This window comes from Nansenia antarctica, assembly GCF_963989245.1.
Source record: "Nansenia antarctica genome assembly, chromosome: 1".
In the NCBI taxonomy this organism is placed as follows: Eukaryota; Metazoa; Chordata; class Actinopteri; order Argentiniformes; family Microstomatidae; genus Nansenia; species Nansenia antarctica.
Genome location: NC_137674.1, coordinates 33,194,708 through 33,211,117, shown reverse-complemented (window position 1 = coordinate 33,211,117; position 16,410 = coordinate 33,194,708). Strand labels below are relative to the sequence as shown.

Below are 16,410 nucleotides of genomic sequence, written 5' to 3'. Positions count from 1 at the left end.
AAATTGCAAGACCTTAGACTTAGTAGAGTTCTAACCAACATTCTGTCAGAAAACATGCTCTCTACTGAGTGCATAACCATTTCAACAGCTCACAAATAGCCATTCTCCAGAACTATCTTTTTGTTAGAGAGAGAACCCTATCATTCTTAAGTCTCATAATTCGTTGGATGATCGTGGATGAGCTGAAATCTTCCTCACACTCGAATCTGATATCCGTTCATGTCGGAAGGCGGCTTCGGTTCCAGAACCTTCTTGTCACCAGATGGACTGTAAACAAACAAATAAACAAAAAGGAGGAGTTATAACTTTTCATTTGACACAAATATACCTTAATTGAGACATCTACTACCCCTCTGTACTGTTTCTCCTGAGACATCTACTTCCCCCCTTGCACTGTTTCTCCTGAGACATCTACTTCCCCCCTGCACTGTTTCTCCTGAGACATCTACTACCCCCCTGTACTGCTTCTCCTGAGACATCTACTACCCCCCTGTACTGTTTCTCCTGAGACACCTACTTCCCCCCTGCACTGTTTCTCCTGAGACATCAACTACCCCTGTGTACTGTTTCTCCTGAGACATCTACTACCCCCCTGTACTGTTTCTCCTGAGACACCTACTTCCCCCCTGCACTGTCCCTCCTGAGACATCTACTTCCCCCCTGTACTGTTTCTCCTGAGACATCTACTAACCCCCTGCACTGTTTCTCCTGAGACACCTACTACCCCCCTGTACTGTTTCTCTTGAGACACCTACTACCCCTCTGTACTGTTCCTCCTGAGACACCTACTTCCCCCCTGTACTGTTTCTCCTGAGACATCTACTACCCCCTGTACTGTTTCTCCTGAGACACCTACTTCCCCCCTGCACTGTTTCTCCTGAGACATCAACTACCCCTGTGTACTGTTTCTCCTGAGACATCTACTACCCCCCTGTACTGTTTCTCCTGAGACACCTACTTCCCCCCTGCACTGTCCCTCCTGAGACATCTACTTCCCCCCTGTACTGTTTCTCCTGAGACATCTACTAACCCCCTGCACTGTTTCTCCTGAGACACCTACTACCCCCCTGTACTGTTTCTCTTGAGACACCTACTACCCCCCTGTACTGTTCCTCCTGAGACACCTACTTCCCCCCTGTACTGTTTCTCCTGAGACACCTACTACCCCCTGTACTGTTTCTCCTGAGACATCTACTACCCCCTGTACTGTTTCTCCTGAGACATCTACTACCCCTGTGTACTGTTTCTCCTGAGAAATCTACTACCCCCTGTACTGTTTCTACTGAGACATCTATTACCCCCCCTGTACTGTTTCTCCTGTGTCATAAAAAAAAAAAAAAGACTTTCTTCTTTCTTCTAATACGACGACTGCCAATGGCTCCGGGCCTGAGCATAGATTGCTTTATCCTGCTGTGACTAGTGGATAGACGATTCACTTACTTAGTCAAACGTATTGATTTTAAGTCGCTTTGGAATAAGACGTCTGCTAAATGCCCAAAATGTAAATGTAAAAGATAAACCTGTTAAAGAGATTAATCTTGGCCTCCATCACAGAACATCGCTAATTCCTCCATCTCATCATCATCGCAGGGCCTTTACGGCTACAACCACTACCTTGTTTATCGACTTTATCGACCCACAGTAAGAGTATCTCTCGTCTTGTCAGAGAGACTACAGTGAGGTTAAGTAACTGCTGCTTGACTATAGTGCGCGCTCAGCATTTTACCGTCTCTCGATGCGACTGTTCCGTCGCATGGGGCTGCCCGGCCCGCGTAGCGGCGAGCCGGTGATGTTCCTCTTGTCTTTGGTGGGCGAGGGGGGCGCGGCCTTCCCGATCTGCAACACAAATCACACAGTTCAGTTTTAACTCACAGAGGAAACATATTTTTTGTTTAACAGTTTTTTATTGGTTTTTCAAATGAGTTAACATCCTTAACCCAACACTCCCCTCCCTTCCTGATCCTCCCAACCCTCTCTTCCTTCCCCTCCCTCCCTGATCCTCCCACCCCCCCCCCCCCCCTTGTCTGTTTTTGTCCAAATATTACATCAAAGATTTATCGTCCATAGAGGCATTTGTCTAGAGAGAAGAGAAGAGAGAAGAGTGTGATAGATAGAGATATGTATGTGTGTGTGTGTGTGTGGAAGGGGTTCACTGCCTCACGCGGAAAACTATTTTAGTAAACAACCACAGTGTATTAAGTCAGTGTTTGCTGACCTCTGCATGGCATGTGTTCATGGACACACAAACAAAGGGAAGCGTTGTGGTGGATGGAATGCAGCCAGGCTGTGCTCTGATCATGCCAGCTACAGTACAGCAGCCCCATGGGATCCATGAGCTCTCTGGCTAACATTAGCAGAATAGCTTCATTTTGTTTTTGGAAGGGCTTTCCTCACTAGGCTACTATTTGAGGTTCACATTACCGTTTGAGGTTCAGATTACTAATGAACAACTGTGATCTCCTAAATTTAGCATATCATTCATGCAGAGTAGAGAGGGGGACCCTCTATCTATCGCCCCCTCTCTCTCTCTCTCTCTGTCACACACACACACACACACACACACACACACACACACACACACACACACACACACAAGATCAGCTTTCAATTACTTAGAGAGTACCATTAAGGTGAGTTCCACTAACAGAGGCTCCAATGTGCTGAAGGAGGTGCACTGTTGAGCTGACAGTGAAACGCACCCCCCTCTTTTACATGATTATGTGTCCGGTCAGCGATGTAGAAACGCTCCCTATAAAATACTATCAGCTATTGATTGAGAGAGAGAGAGAGAGACAGCCATGCGTGACGCACAGCAGAGCAGAACAAAGCCATCACATTAGCTTTTATTATTATACACAGGGCATCACACAGCGCCAAGGCTCATCTCGTTAGAGATCATCGTTTCAAGAATGATAGCTCCTCAAACGGCAGGTCAACTCCGTGTCATCACGCGTGACGGCACCGCGAGTCAACAGAGTCAGAATCGAAATGATCTAAGTGATTAAGATGGCCGCTCCGTATGCTCAGGAGAAATGCACATGCACCCTGGCAATTTCCCCCCCCCCTCCTCTCATGACCTGGAGCGTAACGTAATAGAGAGCTGAGATGCAGCTCGATTCAATTTTCCCACAAATAAAAACGGGTTAGTCCGCTGCTCAGAGGAAGACAGAGAGGAAGTTGTATACCCGGTGGTCTAATGCGATCATCACTGGAAACCTTCGGTTTGAGGAAGCAGGCACATTTTGTTCAGGGTTCACAAAAATGTCCCAATCACGCTCACATCTTCTGTATTTTCTATTTCAGAATTTCCTATTCCCATACTTCCCATTCCTCAGTGTTATACATGCCATTTAGCTGACGCTCTTTAACCAAACCTACTTACCGTACTGTAAATTGCAGTGAGTGTATACATTTTTCAATATATATGGTCCCAAAAGGGAATTGAACCCACAACCTAAGCGTTGATGCTTTTTATCCAAAGCGACTTACACTGCAGTGAGTGCGTACATTATTCAGTATATACGGTCCCGGCGGGACTTGAACCCACAACCTACGCGTTGTTAGCACCACGCTCTACCAACCGAGCCACAGAGGACCAGCGTGTATCTAGATCCTGTCCTACCTTCAGCCTCATATCTCGGGTGTGTCTCTCCAGCTCCCTCCTCAGCTCCTCCTTGGTCAGTTTGTCCACGTCCAGGATGGAGTGCTTCCAGTCGATCTGCTCCACGCTGTGGGGGTCGTGGGACACGTACTGGCCGATCTTCACCTTGCGCAGCGTGTGCCAGTAGCCCCGGTAGGCCCGCTCGAACTCCTGCACCAGCTCGGCCAGCGTGCGGAACTCCAGGGGCTTGAACATGAGGTCCTCCCGCCGGCTGATGCCCAGGGCCCCGAAGCGGCCCCCGCTGTGCACCCCCAGCACGATGTGGCGGAAGTGGTTCCCTGAGAACTGGGTCTTAAAGCTGAGGGGGAAGCGCTCCACGCCTGGCATGCTGTTGGTGAGGTAACTGAGGGGGGAGGCGGGGGTCAAGGAAATAGGGAACCCAAATATACACATGTTGAAGCAGAGGTTTTGAAATCTTTCTTTTACTTGAATTTATTTCTGGCTGTCTACTTGATTTTTGTGATGTGTGCTGTTGTTGTTTTCTTGTTATTGCTGTTGTTTTGGGGTTGGGTGGGTCGGGAGGAGAGGGTGGGAAAAAGAAAATGTGGGAAAGGAATAGTGAATGTAATCCCGGTGCATGTGAACCTTATTGTGTAATACTTTGCACCAATAAATAAATAAATAAATAAAGGAAATGGAAACCCCCTATTCCTCCAAAAACCTGGCTGCAGGGTCCCATTATTAGCTGAACAAACATAATTATAAACAGTTCTACTGATTTATTTTATCTGAATTACAGCTTGTATACACACAGTGGTCTCAGACTGTTGGCAAGAAAGGTCTGTCTAATCAATTAATACTTGGCTGCCCCAGCAATACTCACACTGTGGACAAATGTTGTTATGTCTAAATGTCTGTTTATGCTCATCGCTCGGGGCAGCACTCTCACCTTATTTGTTCTCCTAGACCCGACAAGAATAGGTTTCCTTGAGAGCAATTTGGAAAGATTAATTACCTTCCAAAGGCCAAAAACAAGTCATCATTTCTGACTAGATCCTTATGTTCCTGCCCAACTGACTGTAGGGGGGTAACACCTCCTAAATTTGAGCAAACAATGGACATAAAATGCAGGTAATTTCCTGGAAGAAATTCAGAAAAACTGTTTTATATTTCCTAATTTGAACCAGATGCTATTATGCCTAGATGCTATTAGGGGGTGGCAGTGGCTCAGGAGGTAGAGCCCGGCTGGCCACATGTCGAGGTGTCCTTGAGCAAGGCACTGAACCCCTAATTGCTCCAGGGTTGCCGTCTATGGCTGACCCTGTGCCTAGAGCATAAAATACACAATTCCAACAATTGACTGACAAGTTGATTGCATGGCAAAAAAAACAATTATTATTATTATTAGAGAAGGATACATTCCAAGGATCACTGCCTCCAGACATTTGATTGGAAGTGACTCCCGGGTCATCTCCTTGGCGATGTCCATCAACCTGCAGGAAGCATGTTTTTATTGATGGTTAGGGGGGGTGGGCTAGAATACACCTCAACATCGTGGCCCTCAGGTAGCAGTTCTAAAAATGTCCTCGTTAAAGGAAACATCACTGGGGGGTTTGGTCTGTGCACAAAGGAAACCATTACCTCCTTTAGACAGTACTATTGATTACTTGGAGGAGCCTACATCTATCTAGCCATGCTATTTTGCATGGCATGGCAAGGCAAGGCAAGGCAAGTTTATTTGTATAGCACATTTCATACAAGAAGGGCAATTCAAAGTGCTTTACATACAGCATTAAAAAAGACAGAAAAAGACATTGGAATAAACCATCTGGTACAAAATATCATGGACCAAGGATAGGCAAGGAAATAAACTGAAGACTTTTATGTTCTGTTCGGCTTTTAATTCAGCGTATTTTAAAGAGTTTAGGCTAGGTTTTCAACTGATTGATTTGTTTTTATTGATGGATTTTAAACCTGAACATTTTAAATTGTTATTATACCTCACTTCTTTTGTTCGGCTTTTAATTGATTTAATTTTATATGCTGACGAGATTTTTATTTTTACTTTTTAATTGTGATCTTATTGCATGTTTTGTAAAGCACTATGAGCTCACATTAATGTGTATGAATATACGCTCTATAAATAAATCTGCCTTGCGTTGCCTGGCCTCATCCAGATATCCAGTTCCCTCAACCTCCGTCATCATCATCTAAGTAAGGAGGCAATCAGAAGACATCTTCTCTCTGTCTGATGATTCAGTGTTGCCTTTTCATCCTGAGGAAACGCCATTTCACAAACACTGAGTCTCTCTCTGGCAGTCGCCATGTTGGATGTTTTGACATTTACAGTAAGCCTGCTGCTGTAAACAAGGCTGCCAACCCTGGTGACTAGGTTAGATTAGGTTAGATTAGATTAGATTAGGTTAGATTAGATTAGATTAGGTTAGATTAGATTAGATTAGATTAGATTAGATTAGGTGAGATTACATTAGATTAGGTTAGGTTAGGTTAGGTTAGGTTAGATTAGGTTAGGTTAGGTTAGGTTAGGTTAGGTTAGATTAGGTTAGGTTAGGTTAGGTTAGGATAGATTAGGTTAGATTAGATTAGGTTAGGATAGGATAGGTTAGGTTAGGTTAGGATAGGTTAGGTTAGATTAGGTTAGGTTAGGTTAGGTTAGATTACATTGGATTGGGTTAGGTTAGGTTAGGTTAGGTTATATTATATTATATTAGATTCAACTTTATTGTCATTGCACAAGTACTCTTGTATTCTGTAACGAAATGTAGTTTGTCATCTAACCAGATTAACCAAATAGTGGTATGTTGCAAAATACATGATAATGTAGACATTGCATGATATTACAGTATAGGGTATTACAGTGACTATACAGTACATAAATTAATATAAAGTGAATATACTGTACATGAGATGAATATCAATATGATATGTATAGGATAATGGCAATAGGTCTTGAGATATGTATGTATGCCAGATGTATACATGGAGACCAATATAATAAATATGGTATGTGCAACCAAGCAGTAGTGCAAAAGCAGGACCATCAAAGAGCAACCTACAGAGAAAGGTGTGAGGCAGAAGTGTGAGAGAAGAATGAAGAAATTGGTGCTTACGCAGTAAGAGGCCTGCTCTTCTTGATTTCAAAAAACTGTGTCCCCGTGTGATTGTACCTGTAGAATACCGTTAAGAACACATAACAATAGAGGAAGAAACTAACACCTTTTTCTGCCTTGGGTGGGCAATGAAGACCTACCAAAGAGATACATACTAAAAAGAAAAATACTTTATTTTTTTTAAAGGTTATTCTTTTCTGAGTGGGGCAGCCCCACTCATATTTTTCATTTTATTCGATAGAGATAGTGAAGAGAGAAAGGAAAGTAAGGAGGAGAGGGGATTATAGCAGGGCATGGGTCGCATTCGAACCCATGCCGACATGGGCATATGTGCGCACTGTAGACCGTGGCGGTAGACCAATGGACCACCCCAGGCTAAAGCTATAAGAAAAACACCTTAAGTGCCTTTGTGATATTCAGAGATCCTTGTATGTGAATTATGGATGGCCTTCTCGAGCAGGGCAGAAATAATGTATACTCTTTAAATAGAATAAGGCCTACACATGCCCTCTATTATGAAGTATGCCCTACATTGATTAAACCGTCCTAAAAACACTGGGTGAGTGCTGGTGAAGGACTCAAAATAACTTGTCACCCCCCATATCCTTCATTGCATCTATGTGGCCTAATTTTCACATGTGTCTATATTCATTAATTATGCACGATGCTTAACTCAATACATAATACAGTGTATGGCTAACATGATATTTCAGGAGGCCTAGCCTGAATTTCATCCAACAGCATGTGTGTGTGCTAGCAATAGCCTTAAGAGTGAACGCCTACATTTTAAACTGGCCATAACTGTTTCTGGACATCCATACAGCTAGCGCAGCCAATCAATCAGTCAATAAATCATCCATACAGAATGCTCCCTGCAGTACACTGAGTGGTCATAGCTTGGGCTAGCTTCCAGGGCTATTCATTGGCTTAGTTAAGAGCTTGGTGGTAGTGACCAACTAGTGTACTATCTAATGTATCTTCCGCCGTAGACTGAAGACCCATCTCTTCAGGCTTTACCTTAACTGTCCCCCTTAAAGACCTCTTCATCTCCTCTACCCCCCCCCCCATACAGTTTATCTACTGTAAATAATTAAAAAACAAAACAAACAAACAAAATGTTATAGTTTTTCCTTCTTCTAGCATTATGACTGCCAAAGGCCCCCTGGCCCTAGCATAGATTACTTTTTTCTTCCTATGACTGATGGATAGATTATTCACTTGCTCAGACAATGTATTCATTGTAAATCGCTTTGGATAAAGGCGTCTACTAAATGTCAATGATGTAAATGTTAAATGACCAATTGCTGATGCAACTATTTGAGGCGAAGGATACTGCAAGTCCCTGATGTATTTCTGTATGGCTTCCAGGCGCTGTGGGATACTGGTGGAAGGTTGGTATGTAGGCACACTCGGTGTTGGAACCTATGGGAAACACAGCACAGCACAGCACATAACCAGGAGACATTAGCATTAGCGCACAACCAGGTCAGTGGCCTTGCGGTTAAAGTGTCCGCCCTGAGATTGGGAGGTTGTGAGGTACCCGATGCCTCTCTGCTTGGCACTCAGCATTAAGGGTTGGATTGGGGGGTAAGACCCTGTGACATACCAGCGTCATGATGTCCAGGGGGTGTACTTGTACATCAAGCCGCCTCACGCTACGGAAACAGGAGATATGCTCCTGCCCTAAGGGCCGTTAGGCTTATTTTACAGCAGTTGGAGAATGTCCTCTTGTTTAACTTCTCCCAGCTCAACTTTCTAAGTAGAATTGGTACAAATTGTTCTCCTCTGCCATTTAGCAGACGCTCTGCTAGACTCACAATGCTTACATTAATTCAACACAAGATAGGATTCCTCATGAGGACAAGAGGCAGCATTTTCCCTCATCTAGTCAGACAGGCAACAGTAAATCTAGTGATATATAAATGCATAACTCTGTGTTTTCGAGTGCCGCACATTTTAACAGCCCTTGGTTTTGGTTGGAAACAAACCTCATTTATCAAGTGGAATGTCCTGTCCAGTGAGCAGCGGCAGCACAATTGCTAAATCATTTGAGCATAAACCAAAAGCATCTACTCTTCACAGATAGAACTACTGTACTGTCCTGTGTGGCTGTCTTCGAGCACAGTAGGATACACCAACGTGCCGTTGTAACATGGCTCAGTGACTGAATGAAGGACGTCTTACAACGGAGTGAAGAAACAGCACAGACTGTATAACTGAATTCTGCTGTCCGTCTATTGCATTACAGGAGGGTGAGAATTCCTCCTCCAGAATGTGTAGTGTTTAAATCATTGGTTTGAACTAGTATCTAAGGGGTCGTAACTGAGTCATTTAGTTTACCGTCATTCTGCACAGTCAGCTGTCTGTACAGCACGGGGGAGGGGAATCAGGTTAAGCCCATGTAGCATAATATTCTATGAGTCAATTTACCCTCCTGAATGGTAAATTGCCTTTTCATCTCAACCTTGAAAAATTGGTTTACTTCCCATGTGATCATTCCTAGAGGGAACACTAGGAACATTTTGGTTATCACTTCCCTGCCAACAAACGTTGTCTAGTGAGAGTGCAGTGCAGTTGAAGACTAAATGGACTAAAATGGTAAATGGACTGCACTTATGTAGCACCTTATTCCAAAGTGCTTTACAATCCTCTCATTCACCCATTCACACACACACACACACACTCCAAAGGCGGCAAGCTACCATGCAAGGCGCCGGCCCGCTCATTGGGAGCAATTTTGGGGTTCAGTGTCTTGCCAAGGACACCTTGACACGTGGCCAGCCAGGGATCGAACCACCGATCTGCCGACCTTGCGATCATTAGACACCGGCTCTACCTCCTGAGCTCCAGCCGCCCCAGCCAACTGAACGTACCTTAGGCAGGTCACTGGCCCCCTGGATCCGCCTCCCCAGGGCCTCACCATCGGGGTGTATCCGGGCCACATGGCGCCACATCCGCTCCCACGTCTCCTCGTCCACCGGCAAGCCTCCCCTGTTCACAAAGAAGGGCACTCCTCCATCCCGCAAGTCCTCTTCAGCGTCATCCTCTTGCTCTTCGTCCCTCTCCTCCACCCCCCCACACCCCACCGTGGTCCTTAGCATCCCCACACAGAAGGGACCCCAGTCCTGGATCTTGGCAGAAATGATGGCTCTCACAGGTGCCCCTTCCTTCCTTGCTTGTCAACTGTCAATCTGCTTGAAGGTTTATAGCCAGTATCACTCCCACAGCAGATGACAAACATGAACAACTCATGACATGCTGGATATGTTAAACTTTGCAAAAGTACAGATATATCACAAGTATCACAGCCTCCAAATTCAAATACTGCCTCTCATTAACAGAAATGGCACTTTATCTCATATAGGCCTGCGGTGCTACAGCAATGTTTTGTTAAAGCTACACTATAACGCCTACTGTACAACTTCACAAATATTTGTACATTACTAATAACACAATAATGTGTTATTATTGGCACTCTTGACAAATCACATTGCCCTCTACGATGTACAATCTTAGGCTGATTCAAGTAAATTAACTGCCACTGAAACTAAGACGATAAGGTGATTACAACAATAAAATGTTGCGTGAATTTACAGCAAAATGCATGACTACGGTACACTAATTACTAGGTTGAACTTGGCACTATGGACAATATTTCATGCATAAAATCCTAACTACGTAATCATAAGCAGAGAGAAAAAAAATCTGTCTTCAAAAAAAAAAAGAGTAGCCCGAAGACAATAACCAAAGTATTACTGTAAATCACTGATACCCGATAACGTTATCCCAGAGGTCATTTTACATCATATCCAACACGCCGGGTAGAATCACACCTCCTCGACTCTCCCCCCTAATCGGTGACCGCTTTCCATCCTAGTCCGTTTATCGAGATAATCATATTCTTGTCAGTCCAAGTCATTGTCCGGTCCAGACGCCCATGGCCACACAGAGAGCTGATCTCATGCCTGTGCGATGGAGCCGCTCCGACACTCCCAGATCCCTGCCAGCTGCGCATGCTCTATCTACACGGATTACAGAATCCCCTCGGAGAATTATGCAGACAGAAGAAAAACGATAGTAGTCTATATGTGAAATAACTAATAAGAGATCTATATTACGTTATATGGCGCGATCATGACTGGCAACAGACAACAGACACGGAGACATTTCAATAGCAAGCGTTTTTTTTACTTTGAACCATACTTGTTGGACATGATATTTGCATGCCATGGACGCATAGAGGAATTACACTATTCTAAAATGATCATACTGTAGTTTTGAAAAACACCAACATGGGGGACATTGTGCATTTCATACATTAATTTATTGTCCTTTTCACAAGTTCAAAAGGTGGAATGTACAGAATTAGCATTTTTATAATCCATACATACAGAAAAGTCTTGGATTGGTCAGAAATACACATCCATACAACACAGTTTGCAAATAGCTAAATCTGTCTCCCCCTATAAATCTGTCCGCTAATAAAACTGCAAAAAACTCTAAAGCTAGTTGTTAATGTACATGGAAAAATAACAAATGAAAACCTCTCGCACAAAAGCCAAATCTCATCTGTAATTCAACAATAATTTCAACTCCAACTCCATTCAGATCTCCATCCATCCAGAGAATGTTCTAGAATCTTGGGGCGCCGTAGTCATCAGGCATTCTTTCAATATTGAACCTGTAAAACAGTGAAGATATCAATCAGTGCATGAGCATGAGTGTCATGCTGTACGTTACTTTGTAAGCAGGGTACACCTTAAAACTACAATCTATTCAGTACTGTGAATCTCATGTCAATTATCATACTGTACTTACTTTTTTGTCTTTGCACTATATGTCTATACTATCATGTCTTTGCACTATATCAATATTTGCATTTCTGGCTAGATGCTGAACTGCATTTCGTTGTCTGGTACTTGTACTCTGGGGGGTATTCCATCAACGTCACCAAAGGAAAATCTAGGCTTATTTTGCTATGGCGCTTATCAAAAATAAGCCTGGATTTTGCCTTAGCGACATTGATAGAATACCCCCCTGCAATGACCACATAGTTGAATCTAATCTAATCCTGACCTGTGGTTTGAGATGTACATGATGGGAACTCCTGGGATCTTCCGGATTCTTCTTTTCAGGTCCCTGTCCACAGTGGCCAAAATGTAACACTTGTGCTGTGAAAAGAAACAAGATCTTTTTTAGTTTCAGCTCCTCTCTGTTACCAAACTAAAGTGCTCTAATGACATACGGTTTGTTTACCTGATTACCTGTTTACCTGTGAGAACATCAAAATACACACAAATCACCAGAGTAAATAGTGGCATTACCTGTGTTACCCTCTGGACTAAACAGTCATCTGCATACGTGCCCTTGTGGGAGCAGGGAAGACGCTCAAAACGAGGATCCTTGGCTATCCTGTAAAGACCCCAAATATGTATTTGACAATCTGTCATATTCCTAATAAACATTGATTATCTTACCATATCACATGTAGATCATGTGTAAGGGTCTGTGTGTATTGTGTAAGGGTCTGTGTGTATTGTGTATGAGTGTGTGTATTGTGTATGAGTGTGTGTATTGTGTATGAGTGTTTGTATTTAAAGTAAGTTCTACCTCAGAGCAACTCTGTACTTCATCCCCAGCTTCTCTATCTCAGCCATAACACAGTCTGTGATGCACGGGATGCCTTTATGAAAGATGACAGAATAAGGGTCAAACCACAGAGTAAATAATAACGATTTATTATGTTGTTTCTAAGGGGCTAGCCAAGCTGAGTTAAACCTTTTAGATACTCACATTTAGCATAAAGGCAGTCCATCATGGACTGCACTATGTCCAGTTTGGCCTTGATGGAGAAGTTTATGAAGTTAGTATCAACCAGGATGTGATATGGGGGCCCCAGCTGAGTGTTGTACTGGAAGAACAGGCAGGATGGATACTTTGGGCTGTAGAAATCAAAGGCACAGTGTCAACCACAGAAGCAGTTGTGGTTTATGGGTACATTTGTCCATGTCGGTTCTAATATACATACACTTCTGTTTCCTTTAGTGCAGATGGATCTTTCTTCTTTTTTTCTTGTGTTTTGGCGCGATCTTTCTCTTTTCTGAAAAAAAAGAACTGTGATTTAATACCATCATGGCTCAATCAAAATGACATGGATAAAAGTGATGCACACTTCATGAAAGTGTGTGAGGCATCTTATTATGTCAAATAGTAGTCTATAAGTCTAGTATATTGTAATTCCAGTCCTGGGAATGTACACGGTTGCATATGTTTGTTTCTACGCCAGCACCTAAGGGTCTATGATGCCTATGACAATTAGTTGGATCAAGTGTGTTTGCAAAGAGAGTATTATGGTTTTACGGTTTAAAACCTTACTGGTGTTAGCCTAGTGCTTGGAGCGAACAATAATGTGCAGCCCTAGGGTGCTGACTTGTCTAGAGAAAGCTTGCCAGTACTAGTACTACAGTAGTCAGGTAGGTACTACCCCAAAAGGTTCTCTGGGACTACAGAGATTTGCTACAACTGTTGTTGTGCATTGTACTTACATTCTCGGGTCTTTTAAACTGATCATTCTCTTCATTGTAGCAAACTTCTTCGTCTTTTGCTTGCCCTAAAGCAAAAACATGTACATACACAGTTCAGAGAAAGACATCAGGACTATTATCCGACAAAGTATCGGTTTTAAGGCTACATACATACGTAACAAGAACTGCTAGCTAGCTGGCTGGCTATACAAAACAAACCCTCTTGTTTCCCATAAAAACAACTGGAACACATCTGCAAACAACCATACAGTCGCTCCAAGAAACACCAAATATATATTTAAAATATTTGTTTAAACATATGATTAGTTAATAAACAATTTACCATGATTTTAGGTGCAACAGCTGACTTCAGCTGAGTTCAGCTAGCAACACCCTCGTGTGTCTGAACTGGGACGTCATCAGCAATCGACATGTGTTTCGTGTGTCTGAACTGAGCCAAGTACATCCGCCAAGTTGCAGCCGCAGCCAAACGTATGGAGCTATTTTAGTGCCATCAGAAATTGAATTGTATTTGACAGATTGAATTGTATTTGACATATTGAATTGAATCTGAGCACAAACTGAATTGTATTGGACAGATTGAATTGTATTCAATTCAGTTTTCATTATTTTCATTCCGTTTTCAAATTCAGTTTCTCTAAATACAATTCAGTTTTTCTCAAAATACGAGTTCAGTTTTAGAGGCACTCATCCGGGGACTCTGGGCTAGGTAGAATAATAGAGCACCGATTCTAATCCCTCCCTTCGTATTTAAACGAAATAAACACATTTCAATCATGGATATGAGATAGATGATTCAAATCCCGTCACGTTTGGCTGCGGCTGCAACTGGACCCTTCTCCGTGTGTCTGAACTGAGACGTCATCAGCAAGCGACATTTGTTTCTGCGATCTTCCGGTGGCTAACATGCTAAGCTAGCTAAACACTGGCCAAATACACCCCAGGTAGGCGCTTGTGTTGTTGTTGAAAGATAATAGATATGTATATTATATGGATTCAAAATAATGTTCGATGTTGCTGTGTTAACGTGACTGATGTTGTGAATGTCTCGTGTGTCTTATAATACTGCATTTACTGCAGCATTTCTATTTGTCGTTGACATTGACAGCTAACGTGAGACAGCTGCTGGCTATAGCCAGGGAGAGCTGGTCACTGAGGAACTGGTGCTGCGGCATGATGTTATTCACAGTATAACAGTATGTTACATTATTCATGTTAGCTTAGGTTAGTGAGTTACGTTTTGAATAGCCGGTTTTTATGTTGTTTATACCGAATAGGAGTGGCTTGTTTGCTAGACGTTTGCTGTTTTGTTTCGTTTCATTCATTGTTTTTTTCGCCAACCTTCCCTCCTGTCATTTAAAGCCAGACAGGTTAGATAGGTAGATCTGTCTGTCTGTCTGTCTGTCTGGCTGCCAGGTAGGTAGATCTGTCTGTCTGTCTGTCTGCCAGGCTGGTTGTTACTGCACAAAATCAAGTGATTGACAGACGATTGCACCTACAATAATATTCCATGTTCCATTGCCATGTAGCAATCTTATAAAGTTATGTGTCACAACAAGAATCTTATAAGTTACGTTACACAACAAGACTGCTAGACAACAAGACTGTTAGACTGTTAGACTTGTTCTGTCTTATCTTATCTCTTATCTTAGATAACTTCCAGAAGTACAAGTTCAGAGTAATCTGACTCTGTGAATACTCTAAATCTGTCACAATTCTTCCTGTCAAAACATTTCCGAACCGGTTGTCTGACGTATTTAGGATGATAAAACTACCCTATGCATGTAGTAGCCTATTTCAAGTAGGCCTACTGTCTGATGGAGGCCTCTAGATAGGTACTTTATTTATCCCAGAGGGAAACAGTACAGTAGCTCACATCACAAACAAAATGATGTGACAATAGAATAATTAAATAAAATAGATGTTTTTCAGTTGTGCTCTGTAACATTTAAACTGACCACCCTCAGTCAATATGCTTTTCTCTGTAACTGGACCTGAGCCAGATTTAGAGACCACGGCCAGTGATATAGTTAGACTGACCAGGGTCAGGTAACTTGTTGCCATAGTAACCTGGATCTTAGTCTCTTGGGGAGAAGTTGAGAAACATCTCAAAACTATGTACGGACCGGCAATGTCAGCAATTTGTCAGAAGAACATGATTTGCAATAGACAGCTGACCACTTAGTCAGCTGGAAATCTGTGCATATAACCACGTAATGAACGTACACACTCACTCGTGGCTTTGGCATGAAAGCTGCGTGTCCTGATCGATCAGACTGGAATAAATCTATATCTTCAACTGTCAACTCTGAGCAGACCTTGTGATTTCATGATTCATCCGTGGGTCACATTGACACGTTATAACAATAGACAATTAGACATCTGAAACATTATAGTAACAACAGTCCAGTGTGATTTAACATCCTCCAACCTTACCTGACCCCCCCCCCCCCCCGCTCCTTGTAGTAATCTGTTGCTAAAGGAGCTTCTCTCCTCTGCCACAGTGTCATGTAGGGGATGGGAGGGATTGTCCATGATGGCCAGGAGTTTGGGTCACATCCTCCTATTGGCCACCTCCTCCTCCACAGTGTCCAAGGTGACACAGAGGACAGAACTAGTCCGGTAGCTGAGCAGGGCTTGAGGAGCTGGGTGGGGGAGGAGAAGAAGGGGGATGGAGAGGGGGGGTGGGGGGGGGGGGAGTCAGTGGTGGAGCTGAGGGGAGGGAGACCATGAGCTCCCGAGTCAAACCTGTTGAGGAACCGGTTCCACTCGATGGCCACTTGCGGGTCGTCAGCCTGCTTGTAGCCGGGGATCTTCCTCACCTCTCTGGTGTTGTTGTCCTGCAGGCTGTCCTCCATCTTCTGCCTGTAGGTGTCCCCGCTCTCCTCTAGCTTCTCCTTCAGCTTCCCCTGCCCCCGCTTCAGTTCTCCCTCGCCACCAGACCTGAATACTCTCTTCTTGTCGTTGAGGAGGGCCTTTAGGTCTCTTCTGTAATCCAAGGTTTGTTGTTAGGAAAACACTGCGCCCTCCCAAGTAGCCCTGCCTTCTCCACACAGAAGTTAATGTAGTCCGAGATGCAATGTGAAAGACCATCAATGTCCTCCCCCCGTGACTCACAGAGAACTTCCCAGTC

The 16,410-nt window shown here is 43.4% G+C and overlaps 2 protein-coding genes across 2 annotated transcripts; both read right to left on the bottom strand.

Moving 5' to 3' along the window:
* Nucleotides 1-194: 194 nt before the first annotated feature.
* Nucleotides 195-9,833, bottom strand: vash1 (vasohibin 1; the record flags this gene model as incomplete). The annotated part of the gene is made up of 7 exons (XM_080539599.1): nt 195-267; nt 1,727-1,836; nt 3,623-4,004; nt 5,020-5,094; nt 6,733-6,789; nt 8,066-8,154; nt 9,606-9,833. 7 exons carry the CDS (start codon nt 9,831-9,833, stop codon nt 195-197), a joined length of 1,014 nt encoding a protein of 337 aa, XP_080395725.1.
* Nucleotides 9,834-10,920: 1,087 nt separating this feature from the next.
* Nucleotides 10,921-13,678, bottom strand: fcf1 (FCF1 rRNA-processing protein). The gene is made up of 8 exons (XM_080540783.1): nt 13,600-13,678; nt 13,278-13,342; nt 12,761-12,832; nt 12,526-12,674; nt 12,343-12,415; nt 12,057-12,144; nt 11,809-11,903; nt 10,921-11,413 (listed from the first exon to the last, which is right to left on the bottom strand). The coding sequence occupies exons 1-8, from the start codon at nt 13,600-13,602 to the stop codon at nt 11,365-11,367; spliced, it is 594 nt and encodes a 197-aa protein (XP_080396909.1). The 5' UTR covers nt 13,603-13,678; the 3' UTR covers nt 10,921-11,364.
* Nucleotides 13,679-16,410: the final 2,732 nt, after the last annotated feature.

Excerpts from the sequence above, each read along its gene's own strand:
- fcf1 (XM_080540783.1), bottom strand. Across the intron at positions 12,833-13,277 it reads AGTTTAAAAGACCCGAGAAT|AAAAGAGAAAGATCGCGCCA; the intron begins GTAAGTACAATG and ends CTTTTTTTTCAG. Across the intron at positions 12,675-12,760 it reads GCACTAAAGGAAACAGAAGT|CCCAAAGTATCCATCCTGCC; the intron begins GTATGTATATTA and ends TGATTTCTACAG.